General features: G+C 42.1%; 1 protein-coding gene across 2 annotated transcripts in view; it reads left to right on the top strand.

Moving 5' to 3' along the window:
• MARS1 (methionyl-tRNA synthetase 1) overlaps window positions 1-20,401 on the top strand; it is a 66,236-nt gene that overhangs the window by 22,382 nt on the left and 23,453 nt on the right. For both annotated transcript variants that reach the window (XM_073613792.1, XM_073613793.1), the window contains exons 8-14: window positions 6,784-6,900; window positions 7,631-7,834; window positions 9,224-9,425; window positions 11,234-11,308; window positions 16,360-16,530; window positions 16,611-16,706; window positions 20,069-20,186. In XM_073613792.1, the coding sequence (XP_073469893.1) occupies window positions 6,784-6,900; window positions 7,631-7,834; window positions 9,224-9,425; window positions 11,234-11,308; window positions 16,360-16,530; window positions 16,611-16,706; window positions 20,069-20,186 (983 nt within the window). The remainder of the gene's footprint in view (window positions 1-6,783; window positions 6,901-7,630; window positions 7,835-9,223; window positions 9,426-11,233; window positions 11,309-16,359; window positions 16,531-16,610; window positions 16,707-20,068; window positions 20,187-20,401) is intronic.

Below are 20,401 nucleotides of genomic sequence, written 5' to 3'. Positions count from 1 at the left end.
TCGCCCCCCAGTACAGGTTTTAGGGTCAGGGTCAGCGTCAGCCCCAGGGAGAGTCAGATTAGGGTCAGTAGCTCTAACACTCACGCACCATACACCTCCCTTACTAGTATAGTATTTGAATGGATCAATATCTTTGATCTGATCAGATCTATACTATCGTCCCCAGTAGTTTAGAGTTCTCAAAAACGCAGCGTTAGCGGGATCAGCCCAGATACCTGCTAGCACCTGCGTTTAGCCCCTCCGCCCAGCCCACCCAAGTGCAGTATCAATCGATCACTGTCGCTTACAAAACACAACGCACATAACTGCAGCGTTTGCAGAGTCAGGCCTGATCCCTGAGATCGCTAACAGTTTTTTTGGTAGTGATTGAAGCAGGCTCTGACAAGGTGCTCCTTTTGCCTGTGAGTCTCACTAGTTGTACCAGTAAATTTAGAGGCCAAAATGTGCAATCGGAGGTACACTAGTGAAGAGGCCTACATGTTTCTGAGCATGACAGATGAGTGAAGAGGAATTCGCCCATCTGTCAGATTCAGGCTTAGAATATGGACCAGTAGACAGCAGCGGCACCCTGGCAGATAGCTCTGACGACAGAGTAGTGGTCCCTGCCAAGGTCAGGCGTACCCGACCCCGTCCTTCTGTTGTTGAGGTGCAAGGACGCAGGGCTCTCGTATGGACCAGAGAGCCAGTACTAGTGGCGCTCATCCTTCTGTTGAACTGGCAAGCACCAGCGGCCTAGTACATCCTGGTCTTACATCCAGCACTGCAGTAACACTTGGTGATGTGGCGAGTCCCATAAGTGCAGTTCAAGCTGGTGAGGTGGCAAACACCAGTAGTGTCCCACAGCCACCAAGAAGACAAACACAGGCCCGTCGAGCCCATAGTGCCCTTCCTGCAGAATATGCCTATCCTAATAGGGAACCCACCACTTCTGCAGCACCTGTACTTCCTCCATTCACTGGCCAACATGGAATTCAGATGGAAACAGTTGAGTTTACATCACTTGAATTTTATTTGCTGTTTTTCACAGAAGATCTCTATAGATCTATTGTGGACCAAAGCAATTTGTATGCTGGTCAATTCGTTGCGATAATCCCCAGTTGACCCTTGCCAGAGAACGTATACCGGTTTCCAAATTTAAGACCTTTCTGGGCCTATCCCTCCTCATAGGCATAGTTAAAAAAAAGTGAGTTGTGGTCATATTGGTCCACTGACCCAAGTCACCATACGCCCATGTTCTCTGCCTCCAAGACCAGGACACGATACGAGCAGATCTTGCGGTTCATGCATTTTAATGACAAGACAATGAACTCTGTCGTCCTTGGGGTGACCCTGAATTTGATCGGCTCTACAAAATTCGGCCCTCGTAAACCATTTCAACTAACAGTTTGCAGCCTTACCCCAGCGGCTTGTAGAATCCCAACTGAGCAGGTATGAACGAAGAAATCTGGACAGCTGCACACCCGAATAAGTTATATTCGCCTTTATTCGTAGAACAGGATCATGGAGTACACAGTGCACCACAGTGGAGTGGTACAGAAAAACAGCTAAAGCGTTTCACACTTACACTAAGTGCTTACTCATAGTTATGAGCATGTTTAAGCAAAATTGTAATTTTCCTGAAGCTTGTGGCAAAATATAAAATATTCCATGGACTCAACATGCCTATCAGCAACTAGCTTGGGGTGTCTACTTTCCAAAATGGGGTCATTGGGGGGGGGGGGGGGGGGTTGTACTGCCCTGCCATTTTAGCACCTCAAGAAATTAGATAAGCAGTCACAAACTAAAAGTTATGTAAATTCCAGAAAACGTACCCTAGTTTGTAGACGCATTACTTTTGCGCAAACTAATAAATATACGCTTATTTAATTTTTTTTTTTTTTTTTTTTTTTTTACCCAAGACATGGCTGAATGCTTTTTGGCCTAAATGTATGACTAAAATTTGGAGTTTATTGTATATATTTTTTTTTTTATATAGCAAAAAGTAGAATATATAATTTTTTAAAAATAAAAAAATGTGGTCTATTATTATTATTATTATTATTATTATTATTATTATTATTATTATTATTATTATTATTATTAATAATAATATTTATTATTATAATACAGGATTTATATAGCTCCGACAGTTTACGCAGCGCTTTGCAACATTAGGGCAGACAGTACAATTACAATACAATTCAATACAGGGGGAATCAGAGGGCCCTGCTCTTTAGAGCTTACAATCTAGGAGGGAAGGTCAAGTTATTCAAAAGCTGTGGGGGATGAGCTAATGGAGAAAATAGTGCAGTTGTTAGATGGAGGCAGGATAGGCTTCTCTGAAGAGGAAAGTTTTCAGGGATCGCCTTAAAGTGGATAAATTTGGAGACAGTCTGACAAATTGGGGTAGCGAGTTCCAGAGAATGGGTGAGGCTCGGGAGAAGTCCTGGAGGTGGATATGGGAGGAGGTTATGAGGGAGCTAGAGAGCAGGAGGTCTTGGGAGGAATGAATTTAATTTGTTGGGCAAGTGGCAGCCAATGGAGGGATTGGCAGAGAGGGGTAGCAGACACTGTGCGGTTTGTAAGGTGGATGAGTCTGGCAGCAGCATTCATGATGGACTGAAGGGGGGATAGTCTATTTAAAAGTAAGCCAATGAGGAGGGAGTTGCAGTAGTCAAGGCGAGAGATAACCAGGGAGTGAATCAGGAGCTATGTGGTTAGAAAGGGACGTAAATTGGAGATGTTGCGGAGGTTGAGGCGGCAAGCTTTGGAAAGTGATTGGATGTGGGGCCGAAAGGAGAGTTCAGAGTCCAGGATAACACCTAGCACACTGACATGTGGGGATGGGTGGATGGTTGTGCCATTGCTCTTGACAGAAGTCAGGGGAAGAGGCACTTGGGGGAGGAAATATTATAAGCTCGGTTTTGGACAAGTTGAGTTTGAAGAAGTGGTGTGACATCCATACAGATATGTCTGTTAGTAAGTTAGTGATGCGTGAGGAGACTGGTGGAGTGAGTTGAGGGGTGGAGAGATAGATTTGTGTGTCGTCAGCGTAGATATTATATTGAAAACCGTGAGAGGCTATCAGCCGACCCAGGGAAGAGTTGTGGATTGAAAATAAAAGAGGTCCAAGAACAGAACCTTGGGGGACCCCGACGTAGAAGAGAAGAGGAGTGGAGGAAGTAGAAGTGTAAGTGACACTGAAGGTGCGTTGGGATAGGTAGGATGAGAGCCACTGAGGAGCACAGTCACAGAGACCAAGGGAGTAAAGTTTTTTTTTTTTTTTTTTTTTTTTTTTTTTTTGAGGAGGGGGTGGTTAGCCGTATCAAAGGCAGCTGAAAGCCGCAGAAGTAGGAGTACAGAATAGTGTCCGTTGGTTTTTGCAGTTAGTAGGTCATTTGTGAGTTTTAAAAGAGCAGTTTCTGTGGAGTGTTGAGGGCGAAATCCAGATTGAAAGGGATCATTATTCCTAATGAGGTGGTCACTCAGTTGGTTGTAAACCAGGCATTCAAGGAGTTTAGAGGAAAAGGGGAGCAAGGAGATAGGGCGTAGGTTGTTAAGATTGGTAGGGTCCAAGGACGGCTTTTTAAGTATGGGGGTGACCAGTGCTTTTTTTTTTTTTTTTTTTTTTTTTAAGAGCATTAGGGAAAATGCCTGAGGTGAGGGAGAGATTGAAGATGTGAGTTTCAGAGTGTAGGATAGAGTCAGAGGGCGACCGTAGTGTTTGAGACAGAATAGGGTCCAGGGGGCAGGTGGTTAGGTGGGCGTTAGAAAGGAGTTTAGCAACTTCGTCTGTAGTAGCAGATTTGAATAAGGGGAGTGTCAATTGTACCTGTTGATATGGGGTCTTAACTGGGGGAGATACCTGTAGAGAGGAGATTTCATCACAGATTGCTAATCACTTAAAAAACGAGATTGATACAATTTCCTGGGCAGTGGGTGGAGGCTGTGGAGGACAAAGTAGAGAGTTGAAGGTAGAAAAAAGTTTACGGGGACTGAAAGAGAAGGTGTTAATAAAATTTGTAAAACAGTTCTGCTTGGCAGTGTGGAGGAAAGCATAGTATTTTTGGAGGGCAGATTTGTATTGGTTGAAGTCTTTGAGAGACTTATGCCCCGTACACATGGTCGGATTTTCCGACGGAAAATGTGTGATAGGACCTTGTTGTCGGAAATTCCGACCGTGTGTAGGCTCCATCGCACATTTTCCATTGGATTTTCCGACACACAAAGTTTGAGAGCAGGATATAAAATTTTCCGACAACAAAATCCATTGTCGGAAATTCCGATCGTGTGTACACAAATTCGACGGACAAAGTGCCACGCATGCTCAGAATAAATAAAGAGATGAAAGCTATTGGCCACTGCCCCGTTTATAGTCCCGACGTACGTGTTTTACGTCACCGCGTTCAGAACGATCGGATTTTCCGACAACTTTGTGTGACCGTGTGTATGCAAGACAAGTTTGAGCCAACATCCGTCGGAAAAAATCCTAGGATTTTGTTGTCAGAATGTCCAAACAAAGTCCGACCGTGTGTAAGGGGCATTAGTCTTGTGCCACAGATGCTCAAGAGCGCGACTACATTTTTTGAGAATTTTAGTGTCATCTGTTTGCCAGGGTTGTAGGGGTTGAGGCCTGATTCCGCGTGTAGTGAGGGGAGCGAGCTTGTCCAGGGTGGAGGACAGGGATTTATTGTAGATGGAAGTGGCTTGGTTGGGGCAGGACAGGGGAGAGATTTTGTCATAGAGGTGGTCAGTAGCAGAATAGAGGAGAGAAGAGTTGAAGTTGCGAAGGTTTCTAAGGGTGATGGTTAGGCAATTGGAGGGAAAGGTGGTGGAAGACAGGCAGAGAGAGAAACTAATAAGGTGATGGTCGGAGAGAGGAAAAGGATTGTTTGAGAAGTTGCATGGAGCGCATAGGTAGGAGAATACAAGGTCAAGGGTGTTGCCATCAGAGTGAGTAGAAGCCTGTACCTATTGCTTCAGGTCAAATGAAGAGATTAGACTAAGAAGTTTAGAAGTAGCAGGAGTGTTTGTATTGGCAGGGATGTTGAAATCACCGAGAAGGATTATGGAAATTTCAGAAGAGAGAAAGTAGGGTAGCCAGGCAGAGAACTCATCAAGGAAAGTCGATAATGGTCCGGGGGGCCAGTAGGTCACAGCAATTCTTAGGGAAGTTGGAGAGAATAGACATATACAGTGAGCTTCAAATGATGAGAGGGAGGGGAATGAATAACCTGGAAGGTGCATTGGGGGGGATAGAGGAATCCCACTCCACCTCTCTTGCGTCCATTAGGCCTAGGGGAGTGAGTCCAGTGAAGGCCACCCTGGGAGAGGGAAGCAGAAGAAGGGGGTGTCAGATTCATGAAGCCAGGTTTCAGTGAGAGCAAGTAGATTAAAGGAATTAGTGACAAAGAGGTCATGAACAGCGGTGAGTTTGTTGCAGAGCGAGCGTTCCAGAGGGCGCAGAGCAGAGGGAGGCTGGCGTTGGGAAGAAGAGGAATGGAGACTAAATTGCATAGATTGTGACTACTGCCAGAGGGTGTAGGGTAATGGTGATGGGTGTGTTGGGTACAGTTAAATAAGGGAGGCCCAGGGTTTGGGGAAATATCTCCAGTGGTTAGGAGAAGCAGAAAAGTAAGGGAGGTAATATGAGAATACGATTTGTATGAGGGGACATGCTTCAGTATCCTGAGGGGTTTGTTGGCAAGTGGGCTTAGAGTTAGAAAAAGGTGATGAGTGCAGTAATAGGGAGAGGGGAGAAGTGAGGGTGATATGTACAGATTGTGGGGTGGAGAAGAGGGGTGAAGAAATGAGTTTGAGGAGAGAGGCTGCAATTGTGAAAAGGAGAGGTAAAGAGTGCATGTATCGGAGAGGAAGGTAAGATCATTTGGAAATGAGGTCACCTGCAGTCTGCTGTGGTTTGCTTTGTGCAAATCGCTGAAGTGCAAGAGCGGAAGTGACACTTATTTAAAGAACTCCACTTCTTTGGAAGAACCCCCTGTATGTGTTCCCCCATAAAGAAGGCCTTGTTTTTATACTGTGTTGGGTGTGGGTTGAATCTGGCAATTAATCAATCGGGAGGTAATATTAGGCACACAGCTAGCAGAGAAAAACTTTTCACACCACAATCAAACTGCAAAAGGACTAAAAGGCCAAAACTGAAAAGATAAGGGAACCATAATTTAGGTAAGACTTAATAGCTAAATAAACATTGAAATAATGTGAACATGGCTACAGATGGAGTTGAAACATCGGTGACAATTGGATTTACCAAATATGCATTTGAGCAGTCAGTCAATGTTCAGTTTAAAGGACATGGGACATCTTTTTGTTTATATCGCAAAAAATAAAAACCGCAGAGGTGATCAAATACCATGCAAATTTCGTTTGGGTACATTGCATGACCGCGCAATTACCAGTTAAAGCAGCGCAGTGCCAAATTGTAAAAAGTGCTTTGGTAAGGAAGGGGGTAAAACCTTCCAGGGCTGAAGTGGTTAAGGTAGGAAAAATTTGTGCGTGTGTTTAGTGTTCTATAACGGAGCACTATTTTATCAAAACTGGTAACACAATGTGACCCCAGTTCAATTTACAATGACAACTTTTATGGGGAGGATACAAGTGCAAACCTAAAAAACAAAGAAAACTAGTTAATTACTAGTTATTTTAGTTAACTATGCTGGAATTGGTTACTATGCTGTGCAATGCGAATCAATCCTGATGTGTTGGGGTTTTAGTAGTACTTTTTTAATTTGAAACCATATTGTGCTTCTTCAGACTTTTGACAACTGATTCTCTTACTTCCAGCCTGCCCATAGAAGGCGAGAAAAACTTGCTGATTACCAGTGCATTACCCTATGTGAATAATGTCCCTCACTTGGGGAACATCATCGGGTCTGTGCTCAGTGCTGATGTCTTTGCCAGGTGAGCTATGTTTGAAACCTGTTACTGTTTTATTGAGAAGTGGCGCTACATAAAATATACTCTGATATGACTTCAGTCCTGATTTTTTTTTTTTTTTTTTTTTTAATTTGAATTTTGTCAAGCTTTAGGGTTTACTTGGCGAAAGAGAGCTGGCAGGTTTGAGCAACTCTTTCTTGCAGTAATCATTTCTGTTGACTGATTCTTCCACAGAGGTTTGGAAGAAACTCGCAATGGTTAAGCAGAGGAAGTAGACACATTATGTCTTTAAAGAGAAGAAAACCCTTGTTAAATTCCCAGGGGGGCAGTACACATTACCCCTTGGTCCAGTTGAAATCTGTGGTGTGGTTACTGAGTAATGTGGTCAGACAACTTTCCGCCCTCGCCCATCTCTGCCTGACCACACTGGAACAAGGAGATGGACATATGATTGTCAATCTGCAGACAGAGCCCACACCCCCTATCCACCCACATCTGAAAACTACCAGTTCAATCATCTGCAGCCCTCTTTTAATTGTGAAGCCCTGTGCCATATATACATTTTTTTTATTAAAGCTTCACTTTAATATTTGCAAAGCAATGCCAGGGAGCTATGATCATGGGTTAGTATGGGTTTTGTAATACTCCGTCTCCCCAATTTTTCTCATTTGTTGGATAGTAATATTTGTATATGATCCAGTACTAGTATCAGTTTGATTTCACTGAAAATAAAATCTTGCATTGGATCTTACAGGTACTGTCGGCTAAGGAACTGGAACACTCTGTTTGTGTGTGGGACAGATGAATATGGCACAGCCACTGAAACCAAAGCAATGGAAGAAGGGCTGACCCCACAGCAGATCTGTGACAAGTACAATGCTGTCCACACTGCCATATACAAATGGTTCAACATCTCTTTTGACTATTTTGGCAGAACAACAACTTCACACCAAACAAAGTAAGAAATCAGCCTGGTCTCTTTCCATTTTTTCCCACTTTTAAAATATGTGTAAATCCTAACCTTGTACATTTTTTATTTTCCTCTTTTTGATCTGTTAAAAATACTATTGAAATATCATTTGAGCTATTCAATAAGTTCAAAAAATACCTGTGTATTCTGTCAGAGTGCTGCGTTGTTATTAGTTGGCATTCTTCCCAGCTACTTCTGTTGACTACAGAATACTTCCCCTCTATGCTGTGAAGATGAGGAGAAGGGGAAATTGTTCTGTAATCGTAATATACTTTCTGTGATAGGGTGACAATGTTGCTCCCCCATAAATACAGTATGGTTTATTAGTGTTGTCACTCTATGGCAGGAAGTGTTACTGGCAGGATCACCAGGTAATAAGTGGGAGAAAAAAAAAAATCAGCAAACACATCTAAGGTCTAACAGGCTGTAATAAATAACATCTTTGTTCTTGGGTTTGGATACATTTTTGAAGCTTCATATCATATTTTATTAGTTATTTTTTTGATGTACATTTATACAGTAGTAAGTACGTGGAACAAAATAAGTCAGTGGGCTCTTCATTTAAGGAACAGGCAGCAGATGGCATCCCGTTTTTTGCTATAGGTTTTTGAAGAAAAATAGTTTTTTATAATGAACGTAAAAAAAAAAATTCACCTACATAAATTGATGTTCTTTTGAATAAATGTGGGAGGGAAAACTGAATTTATTTCTTGCCTTTTTATATAGCACTAATGTATTACACAGCAAAATACAGAGTGCATGGATCCATTCACATCCATTCCAGTCTGGCAAAGGAGCTCACATTATAATGTCCTTAAGCTGACTCATTCAAATTAGGGCTGCCATTGTCTGTACAATTTTACTTACGACTTTGACCGATTAGGCCCCTCTCACACAATCGGACCGATCGGGTCTGCCTGTCCGTTTTTCAGGTCGACCAGATCAGGCCACCTATTGTCCTCTATGGGGAGGCGGATGTCAGCTGACACCCGCCTGGCATCCGATCCGTCAAAATCAGCTTAAAACAGATGTATGGTGATACGTTTGCCATCCGCTGTCCATTTTCATCCGACTGCCCCATAGAGGAGAGCTCTGTCTTTGTCCGCTCTGCATAGCGGTGCAAACAGGACCTGTTATCCGCCTGCTCAGCTGAGAGATCCCCCGCTGAGCGGGTATACCCCACCCCATGTGAAAGGGGCCTTATACCCCACTGTTGTCCTACAGTGAAACTGTTGCAAAATTATGAAGAAGTGAATGCTGGTGTATTTCATGGCAAGGGAGTAAAGTGTGTGCAATAAAGATCTGTAAAGTTATGAGGAACGTTAATGATGGTGTTGTTCATAGCAATAAAGTAAAGTTTGTGCGCATGTAATACAGAATCGCTCAGGACATCTTCCATCGACTACTGGAAAGAGGCTTCTTGTTGGAAGACACCGTGGAGCAGCTGCGATGCGAGACCTGTCAGAGATTCTTGGCGGATCGTTTTGTGGAAGGGATATGCCCCTTCTGTAACTATGAGGAGGCCAGAGGAGACCAGTGTGACAAGTGTGGAAAGCTTATCAATGCTGTAGAGTTAAAGGTACTGCCACAAAGACTTTTGTTGTCTGTGTCTATATCTTTTTAGAGTGGATGATAATTAGGTTAATCTTTATCTATATTTGCACAGCCTAAAAGATGATTAAACTCAGAAGCAAGTTATTGGTTCATATAGGGTGTTTTACTATAGAGCAGGGCTATGCAATTAGCGGACCTCTAGCTGTTGCAGAACTACAAGTCCCATGATGCATAGCAAGACTCTGACAGCCACAAGCATGACACCCAGAGGCATGATGGGACTTGTAGTTTTGCAACAGCTGGAGGTCTGCTAATTGCATATCCCTGCTATAGAGGGTGGGTGGGCAGTTAGATTTGCAGAATTCCCTCACCCACCTCCTTATCCCAGAGATTTCTGCTAGTGCTGCCACAAGACTGGTTCAAATGATTCTATTCAAACCAGTTTACAAACCAAAGCCCAATGGGGGGTATTCATCCCATTTTTTTTTTTTTTTTAAACCTGCAAGGCAATGTCATAATGTGAAACTTACCATAGAATGAAGCCACCCAGTGGCGTGCTGTCACCGCTGGAGGTGCTTCCATCTTCACCCAGTCTTCCTTCCGGGTTCGCGGTCTCCGGCTGTGAGAGTGGCCAAAGCCGCAATGACGTCACTGTGCGAGAGCCACCATTTACGGGTATGCCGTTTCTTCAGAGCGCATGCGCCAGTGACTTCACTGGCTGAATCTAAAGTAAATATCTACTAAACGGTGCATGTTTAGGAGATATTTACAGTACCTATACGTAAACCTTATTATAGGCTTGCCTGTAGGTAAAAATCCTGCATGAACAGAACTAAAATAAGAACTTTGAATTTATATATGTTGCATAGAAAAGTGTACAAGTTACCCTGTTGTTATGTCTGTTGTACTGTATTCTAAGAATTTATGGGACCTTATTTGCCAAGATGTTTGACATGTTTAGAAAAAAGGAGATCAAGGTCTTTTGTGGTCTGTTGTGCTATGGAGTAATCTAGTTTAATGGAAGAACAGCATTTGTTGCTCCTAAAAGCCTGAAAGAATGACTCCTTCAGACAGTTTGAAAACAATGGAGTTTAATTCTACTTTAAAATCAAAGTATTAGACCAGGCTGTGGGACTAGGCAAAGAGTGACCATGAAAGGAAGTATTTTTGTTTGTGTAGTATAGGGGTGTCCAACCTGCAGCCCAATGACTGCATGGGCCCCAGACAGCTATGAATGTGGCCTAACACAAAATTGTAAACTTAAAAATGTTGTGTTTTTGTTTTTTTTTTCCATTAAGACTTGCTACTACAGCCATCAAACCAGATATTGATGGGTTCGTTTATCAAAAACCGTGTTACATATCGCACTAGTTTTCTGTTACCCTCCTTTTTTTTTTTTTTTTTTTTCTTTTTTTTTTTTTTTTCTTTTTTTTTTTTTACTTTTTAGAATGTACTGTGCGGTGCACACAGTATCTGGTGGGTGCAGCTGTGCATAGTAACTAATCAGCTTCTTCAGCTTGTTCATTTAAGCTTTGACAATAAAACCTGGAAGCTGATTGGTTTCTATGCAGAGCTGCACCAGATTCTGTGTGCACCAATTTTAGTAAATTTTCCCCATTATATCAATGATCTTCAACTTGTGATCTGCCTGACTTTTTTTGCTCATCAGCTCTCCTTATTGTTTAGTGTATTAATTTATGTGTGGCCCAGGAAAGTCCAAAGGTTTGACACCCCTGGTGTAGTATATAGTGTAGTGTAGTATATCCATATACAAAGTTATCTTGGTGATTGGCTGTTTTAACACTTGTCTTTTTTTTCTTGTTTGTTTAACAGAGACCTCAGTGCAAAGTGTGTAAGCAGTCTCCTGTAATTAAATCATCTCGGCATCTTTTCTTAGACCTGCCTAAGGTATGTCACATTCTGAGAGCATTGTTCTTTTTTGAGGCCTGTTTCAATATAGCAACTTGAACTCATCCTAGAAATCTTTTAACGCGTATCTAAAGAAAACTTTTATTTCTTAAATGTTCTGATAAAGTATAGAAGGTGAAGGACCTCTTAAGTTTTTTTGGCTGTTACCCTCCAAGGAGATTTACTTGTATATATTTGTCCTGGTGAAGAGAAATCCAATATTTTGTGTTCTCACTAGAAGAGGAATGTGGGGAAACTTATACTGTAACTGGGACACTTGTCCTGTGATAACCGTCTAAGGAGGGATTTGCCTTACTTTGGAGAAGTTATAGTCATCTGCCAGGTGCTTCTCATTGTACATGTACTGTGTGATCGGAGCAGGGGTGGCCAGACATTGCTCTGTTCTATCCTTTTTAAAGCATATGATGTTTTTGAGCTCTTATTTTAAAATGCTTTACGGGCATGAGGCTCGATTCCCAAACATACCAAAATGATCTTTATTTTGAAAAAAATTAGTAAAGCTCAGTGAAATTTGAAAATGACAGTTCATGTGTCTGGAAAAAAAAAGATAATTTTTCTAGTCTTACAATTTTGTGAATTTGGCTTTATCTGTCCTACTTCCCTTTCAAATTCTTTTCGCCTTCCAGGTGTCCTCTCTCAATGTTAGTGGCTAAGCTCCAAAACCATTCTGGACAGAGAAAAAAAAAGAATCACGGGGATCATTAATGCAATTGCACCTCAGATCAGCAGTTCACATGTGCATTTTGCATGCAGATATGGAAGCATTATTTGCCTCTGCTTTGTGACCAAAGCAACAGTTGTAGTTTTACGTGATCATGTGGTTAAATGGCTACTCTCCTCTCTTCCATGTTGTGCATCATATGCTGCTGCTGCTGCTGCAGCTCATGCCTCTACTTTGCACAGCTGACCCTTGCACAGTTCCAAGCCGGCACAGATTGGAGCCTCATTGACAGAGTTATTCTGCCGCCACTTTGCCGGCCTACGCTCACCACTCTGCGCTATCTGCCAGTCCTTCACCCACACCGCTAACTGGTGCACCAAAATAGCAGTTAGACACCCTCTCAATCTCCCCTCCACTTCCGGTACAGGTCAGGGCTTGCCGGCCCCAGGTGGACAAGTTCGGACACCCCATTCTGTCAGTAGGGGGAACATCCATCTGTAATAACTTTTGATTCTGGAATGGAATTAGATGGAATTGCTAAAAGAGCTGACATGAATCGGTGTGTCGCTACTGCGATTGGATTTAATTTGGAGTGTAAGGTATGTGAAGTGAGTGAAATGATTTGCCACGGCAGAGGCACGAAGCGGTGTGTCGCGATAGCGACTGACAACGAACCTGTCTGTGGAACATAGAATGATATTAAGGTGAAACAACTAAAACAAGTTCACATGAATCGGCGCGTTGCTGACGTTGCTTGAATTGGAGTGTAGGGTATGTGGAATGAACAAAATGATTGCCATGACAGAGGTGCGAGTAGTGTGCTGCAATTGCGACTAACAACGAACCAGACTATGGAGCATGGAATGAAATGAGATAAAAAATGGCTAACACAAGCCGACATGAATTAGTGCGTTGCAGATGCAACTGAATTCGAATCGGAGTGAAGGGTATGCGAAATGTAACGAATTAAATGATTTGCCATGACAGAGGCACAAATCGGTGTGCTGCAATTTGCGACTGACAACAAACCGGACTGTGGAGCATGGAATGCATGAGACGGAATGACTAGAACAAGCCGACACGAATCGGTGTGTCGCAGATGCGAGTGGATTCGAATCGGAATGAAGGTTATACAAAATGAAGTGAAATTAATGGAATGGTTGCCGTGACAGAAACACGAATTGGTGTGCTGCAATTGCGACTGACAAAGAAGCGGACTGTGGAGCATGGAATGAGACTGCTAAACCAAGCCGACATGAATCGGTGCATCGCTGATGCGTCTTGATTCTAATCGACGTGAAAGGTATGCGAATAAACAATGGATGCCATGACAGAGAAACGAATGACGGAGTGATCACTTGTAAACAAACTGGCGTCGCGTCCGGTTCCTCTCTCCCCTCCTCGTACCTATTGGTACAGTGCGAGGGAGAGGAGAGAGATTGTGGTGGCAGCGCTGTGGGCTGGATGTGTAGTGCCCACAGCGCTGATATGTGCCCATTCCAGCTATCTATACCCATCCATGCTCAGCATAACCAACCATACTCAGCATACTCATCCATCCATCCATCCATCCATGCTCAGCATACCCATTCCATTCTTGGCATACTCATCCATCCATCCATCCATACTCGGCATACTCATCCATCCATCCTTACTCAGCATACTCATCCATCCATCCTTACTCAGCATACTCATCCATCCATACTCTGCATACTCATCCAACCATCCATGCTCATCCATCCATCCATTTATCCATGCTCACCCATCCATACTTGGCATACTCAGCCATCCATACTCAGCATACTCCTCCCTCCATCCATGCTCATCCATCCATGCTCATCCATCCATACTCTGCATACTCATCCATCCATGCTCAGCCATCCATACTCAGCATACTCATCCATCTATCCATGCTCAGCCATCCATCCCCTTCATGCTTATCCATGCCACATCCATGCCACTACAGTGCCTCACAAAAGTAATAGGTAGTCAAATTAGATTTGAAACTTATATCCCTAGAACACCTGATGGTGCTCCCTGCATGTTGGTCCTGTGTATGTGGCCACGCTGTGGAAAAATCACACGTGTGGTATCACCGTACTCGGGAGGAGTAGGAGAATCTATTTTGGGGTGTAATTTTTGGTAAGTATGTGTTAGAAACAGTGTGTAAATGGACAACGTTGTGTAAAAAAAAAAAAAAAAAAAAGTTTTCGTTTTCTTTACACATTTTCCAAAAAATTGTGGAAAAAAATGACATGTTCAAAAGACTCGATATGCCTCATAGATTATACATTGAGTTGTTTTCTTTACAAAATGTGGTCATTTTTGGGGCGTTTCCATTGTCCTAGTTCTCCAGGGCCTTCAAAAGTGTAAGAGGTAGTCAAGAAATTAGATGTGTAATTTATGCTCCAAGAACGCCTGATGGCGCTCCCTGGGCCTCTGTATGTGGCCACACTGTGTAAAAGTCTCACACATGTGGCATCGCCATACTCAGGTGGAATAGTAGAATGTGTTTTGGGGTGTAACTTGTGCTATGCATATTGTGTGTGAGAAATAACCTGCTAATAAAACAATTTTGTGAAGAAAAGAAAAAATCTTAATTTTGCAAAGAATTGTGGGAAATAATTACAACTTCAAAAAACTCACCATGCCTCTTACTAAATACCTTTTGAATGTCTACTTTCCAAAAAGGAGTCATTTGGGGGGGGTTGTGTTTGTACTTTCCTGGCTTGCTGGGGTCTCAAGAAATTAGATTAGGCCGTCAGTACTTAAGGTGTGATCAATTTTCAGAAATTGGCACCATAGCTTGTGGACTCTAATAACTTTTACAAAGACCAAATAATATACACGATTTGGGTTATTTTTACCAAAGATATGTAGCGGTATAAATTTTGGCCAAAATATATGAAGAGAAATTACTAATTTGCAAAATTTTATAACAGAAACGAAGAAAAATGCATTTTTTTTTTTTACAGAATTTTCAGGTTTTTTTCTTATAGCGCAAAAAAAAAAAAACCCAGCGGTGATTAAATGCACCAAAAGAAAGCTCTATTTGTGTGAAAAAAAGGGCAAAATTTTCATATAGGTACAGTGTTGCATGACTGAGTAATTGTCATTCAAAATGTGAGAGCACTGAAAGCTGAAAATTGGTCTTGTTAGAAAGGGGGTTTAAGTGCCCATTGGTCAAGTGGTTAAGCAAGTCTCCTGTGACTCAGCTTTAAAAGATGTAATTGATCCTCTGATGCAGTGTGTTCTGTAGTGTAGAGAATCAGACTGCTTTTTCAGGCATTGGGTCTTATAGAGCTGTGGCTGCAAAGACATTCCCATTACATTCTGTTTGTAATGAGGTCTGGAACCAACTGGTGGAGTCTTGGGACTCCTGTGATAATTTAGAAAAGCATTTTCGCTTTCAAATGGTATCTATTGACGGGTGCTCCCTACCCATTCCAGTTCTCCACCCTAACGAGCATACTACCTAATAGGCAGATAACGATTTTACATTTAAAGTGTCACTATGCCCATCTTAAAAAAAAAAAAACTATCAATAAATGATGTATTACATGTTCAAACTCACTCGGTAACTATGAGATTCGTTTCCTGTATTCCACAAAAAATCTGGTTGATCCTGCTGCTTTCTAACTCTACCATTTGTCCATGTCCCCAATTCAGCTGGGGATTTTGTAGCTGTGGTGGCAACCCTGCACATGCTCAGTTTTCAGTGAGTTTCTATGCTGAGCATTTCCTCCCTGTTGCATCTGAGCAGCCCATGTAATTATAGAGTTACACATGTGGGCGTATACACAGTGTTAAATGACAGCCCACTCCCCCCTCCTCCATGCCCACTAACCAGCTAAACACAAAGGGGGAATAATATCACATGTAGATTAATGGAGGCTTCACCTCCCTCTTATTCTAAGACACAGGCTGGAGGGGTGTGACACAGCCCATGACTGGGAAAAATCCGCTCACACCATGTTATTGGCAAAAAACAAAAAAAAGGATTATTTAAAACCGTTTTATTGATATTATTTTTACTTCGTATTTTAAAGGCTATTTTTATTTTTTTATTTTGAACTTGTAACCAGCAGCAGAGGACTAGTAGCGCCTCCTGCTTATGTCTCCCTGCAGACAGGCTATCAAAGAGCTCCTTCATGTGACAGCTGTATATAGATTACGAAAAAGGTACTTAGATGGGGTTTTTTTTTAAATTAAAATAATTACAGTTCCACATACAAAAATGGAAGGGACGCAGTTTACAATGTAAATTAAACAGAGTGTGTATAATATTAATATATATAAATATATATATTATGGAAGGGACAATGTAAATTAAACAGTGCGTGTGTATCTTTTTTGTTTTACTTTACAGTTGGAAGAGAGGCTGGAGAAGTGGTTAGATGAATCTCTTGCAACTGGAGATTGGACTACCAATGCCCGTTACATAACCCGCTCCTGGATCCGTGATGGTTTGAAGCCACGCTGTATTACTAGGGATCTTAAGTGGGGGACACCTGTGCCACTGGATGGCTTCAGGGACAAGGTGAATACAACTAACTTCCTACTGAACTAGAGTGCTTCATGTCTACTGGCGCTATTAATGGTTTGTTTTTTGTTTAACAGGTTTTCTATGTCTGGTTTGATGCTCCAATAGGATATATTTCCATTACAGCCAATTATACAGCTCAGTGGGAGAAGTGGTGGAAAAATCCTAAGCAGGTAGACATATTGTAGATTCTTAATGTAATATATTATGGTGCTCTGACAAGAAAAACTTTTTTTTTTTTTTTTTAATTTGGACTTTTTTAGTTTCTTTAGAAAATCCAGCGGTGCTTAAATAGAGCCAAAAGAAATCTATTTGTGTGAAAAAAAAAAAGATACATTTCATATGGGTACAGTGTTGCATGACCACACAATTGTCATTCAAAGTGCGACAGCACTTGAAGCTGAAAATTTACTTGGGAAGGAAGTGAGTGAAAATGCCCAGTATTGAAGTGGTTAAAATAAAAGTAAATATTACATCAGAGGACACTGGGCATCTTCATATTCATGACTACTTGGGTTATAATGCCATCTTCAGCTGAATGGACACTGGTTGTGTGTTTGTTTGGTTCAGATGGTGTCAAGCGTGTGGGTCGGCAACCAGGTGAGGAGTACAAAGACAAGTGTGTCTTGCCTACAGTCAAGCATGGTGGTGGGAGTGCCATAGTCTGGGGCTGCATGAGTGCTGCCGGCACTGGGGAGCTACAGTTTGAGGGAACCATGAATGCCAACATGTACTGTGACATACTGAAGCAGAGCATGATCCGCTTCCTTCGGAGACTAGGCCGCAGGGCAGTATTCCAACATGATAGCGACCCCAAAAACACCTCCAAGACAACCACTGCCTTGCTAAAAAAGCTGAGGGTAAAGGTGATGGACTGGCCAAGCATATCTCCAGACCTAAACCCTATTGAGCATCTGTGGGGCATCCTCAAACAGAAGGTGGAGGAGCACAAGGTCTCTAACATCCACCAGCTCTGTGATGTCGTCATGGAGGAGTGGAAGAGGACTCCAGTGGCAACCTGTGACGCTCTGGGGAACTCCATGCCAAATAGGGTTAAGCCAGTGCTGGAAAATAATGGTGGCCACACAAAATATTGACACTTTGGGCCCAATTTGGACTTTTCCATTTAGGGGTGTACTCACTTTTGAAAAGATATAATAAAATATTTACAAAAATGTGAGAGGTGTACTCACTTTTGTGAGATACTGTGTGTGTGTGTGTGTGTGTGTGTGTGTATGTATATACACACACACACACACACACACACACACACACACACACACACACACACACACTTTTCCTGCCCAGGCATTAACCCTCCCAGCTCACCAAGCCTCAGTTTTTTTTTTTTTCTCTAGTATCCCCTGTTTGGGTTTTGGGCACAAGCTGTCTTGCCCTAATTTCATGTTTAGTGCTCTGGGACACAACCTGTGTCCTGTGATATAAGTCTAATAAATTAGGATTTTGAGTTTACCTGTAGAATCCTATTCTTGGGAGTACATCACAGGACACTGGGATCCCTCCCTCTTTTGTCTTTTCCTCCTTGTTTGCTGCAGAACCGAGGCTTGGTGAGCTGGAAGGGGGTTATGCCTTGGCTAGTGTACATTCACCTGAAGGTGTCCGCATAACCCAAGTAGTCATGAATATGAAGATGTCCTCTGATGTACTCCACGAAAAGGATTTTACCGGTAAACCAGATATCTTATTATTAAACATTGGGTAAAGGTCAACATGCAGTGCCTATAAAAGCAGATCACTCATTTTTGGTACAGATGTAATGCAGTACACTCAATGCTCTGGATTACTGCTTTTGTGCATAGCACTTTGCTTCTGTACTTTTTAATAAAGCCAAAATCGTGCAAAAAAATTGCAGCTTTTGAGCGATGTAACAGCACTGTTTGCTTCACAGCCTTTAAAATCAGAATCTCTTTTGCCTATTTGAGGAATCTAAATACTTTAGTGATCTTGCTATTTTACGAGAGAGACTCTCCATGCAGCGCTCCTGTCAATGACAGCCAGTGAGCCAATGAGGAGCAAAGCCAGGGCGGGACCAAGCCGCCTGTGTGTGTGTATGGATACACAGGGTGCGGGAGCGAGCCTGCTTGAGTGCCCCCATAGCAAGAAGTTTGCTATTGGGGGCACTTTGCAAGTGGGAGGAGCAAGTGGGGGACCCAAAAAGAATAGTATCAGGGCTGCTTTGTGCAAAACCAGTGCACGGAGCAGGTAAGTATAACATGTTTAAAAAAAAAAAAAAAAAAATTCCTTTTACAATCACTTTGTTACTCTGCATAAAGAGTCATGGGGGGGTTGGGGCTAGGCGGGTAGTTAGAATTGTGCAACTGTATATATCGGGGGGAAACAAGGAGTAAGGGAAATGCGGAAGAGGAGGTTGGGAACAGAATAGGTATTTCCAACGGACATACTCGCTCTTTTAGAGGTCCAAAACAACATGGTAAAATGTTATCTGAAGGTATAGGGAGGTCCAGGGATGCCAGATGGATAAAAGTTTATCCATTTTGTCAGTCAATTTAACTTCTATCTTTTGGTGTAACATGACTTAAGCAGGCCATACATGGTCGAATTTCGAACAAATTTTCTTTTCAAAATCAGAAAGTTTGTTTTCTTTTGTGATCCGATGATGCCACCATTGATTTTCGAAATTCGGCCGACCAAGCCTTCAATTTCACCTCATGTTGCTACAGAAAAGAATTTTCGTGGCTGGGAATCTTCTTTTCTCTCCGTAAATTTTCTTTTCTTATTACATTTCTCGACACGATTCTCCCATCATTGATTAGAAAATCGTTAGTTTTTCTAAAAATTTCCAACATGTCCGATTCCTCAAATTTGATTGCCGCACGAAAATCGTCCGTTGCTACAGCCCACCAATGGTGCGAAATTCGTACGAAAATTCTTAGATACGATTTTCGAAAGAAAATTCTTTCGAAATTCTAACCGTGTATGGCCGGCATAAGTTTGTCTTCGACTTTGTTTCAGCCGAGGAGGGGTAGGTGATTTCCAGGCTTTGACATATGGCTGCTGTTAGAATAAACCACGATAATCTAAATCAAATTTTGGAAAGCCCTGGAGGTTTGAGATTTAAAAGTGCATGTTGAGCTAAGAAGGGGACTGTGGAGTAAATTTGTTCAGAGATAATATAAAAAAATTCTTCACGGAAATGTTGTGCTATAGGACAGATTTATCACATATGGAAAACAATTTCCACCTTTTGCACTCTGAAACAATGTGATGAGTATCTGGGTAAATAGTGGGAAATCTGGGACAGTACCATATACCGTTATCTGTTTTTATAGCCACCTTGACGTGAGATTGTATTTTAGGGGGCCAAAGGTATGGTGGAAGGTTTAAGCTAAACATGCTTGTTTGCTGTGTGATGCATATAACCGATGTTGTTTCAACAAGTTTGTGGTACATTTGTGCATTGTAATTTACATTGTAAACATTTTGTGTTCAAGCCTCATCATTTAACAAGATTACCCTTAAGTGTCTTAACTAAATATAATTCTGATGTGTTCAGGTCCAACTCTACAACTTCATGGCAAAGGATAATGTCCCTTTCCACAGTGTCATTTTTCCATCATGTCTCCTGGGAGCCGAAGACAACTACACGGTGGTCAACCATCTTATAGCTACAGGTAAACCTAACTGACCCGATGACTTGCTCCTAATAACTAAGCGGAGCACTGTTTTTAAATGTGTGTACCATTACAGATTTATACAGGCCCCATACTACTTAATTTTTGGTGTTGGGCATTGCACTATACAGCCAAACCTGTAACCTTTTTGTTGGCCTTTTTGGACTGTGAGATGCTGCCATCTTTCATTAATGTAGGGCCCATTCACATTACAG

This window comes from Aquarana catesbeiana, linkage group LG02 (genome assembly GCF_042186555.1).
Source record: "Aquarana catesbeiana isolate 2022-GZ linkage group LG02, ASM4218655v1, whole genome shotgun sequence".
NCBI classification, from domain to species: Eukaryota; Metazoa; Chordata; class Amphibia; order Anura; family Ranidae; genus Aquarana; species Aquarana catesbeiana.
The sequence above is the reverse complement of the archived record's forward strand: the minus strand, read 5'-3'. Positions and strand labels throughout refer to the sequence as shown.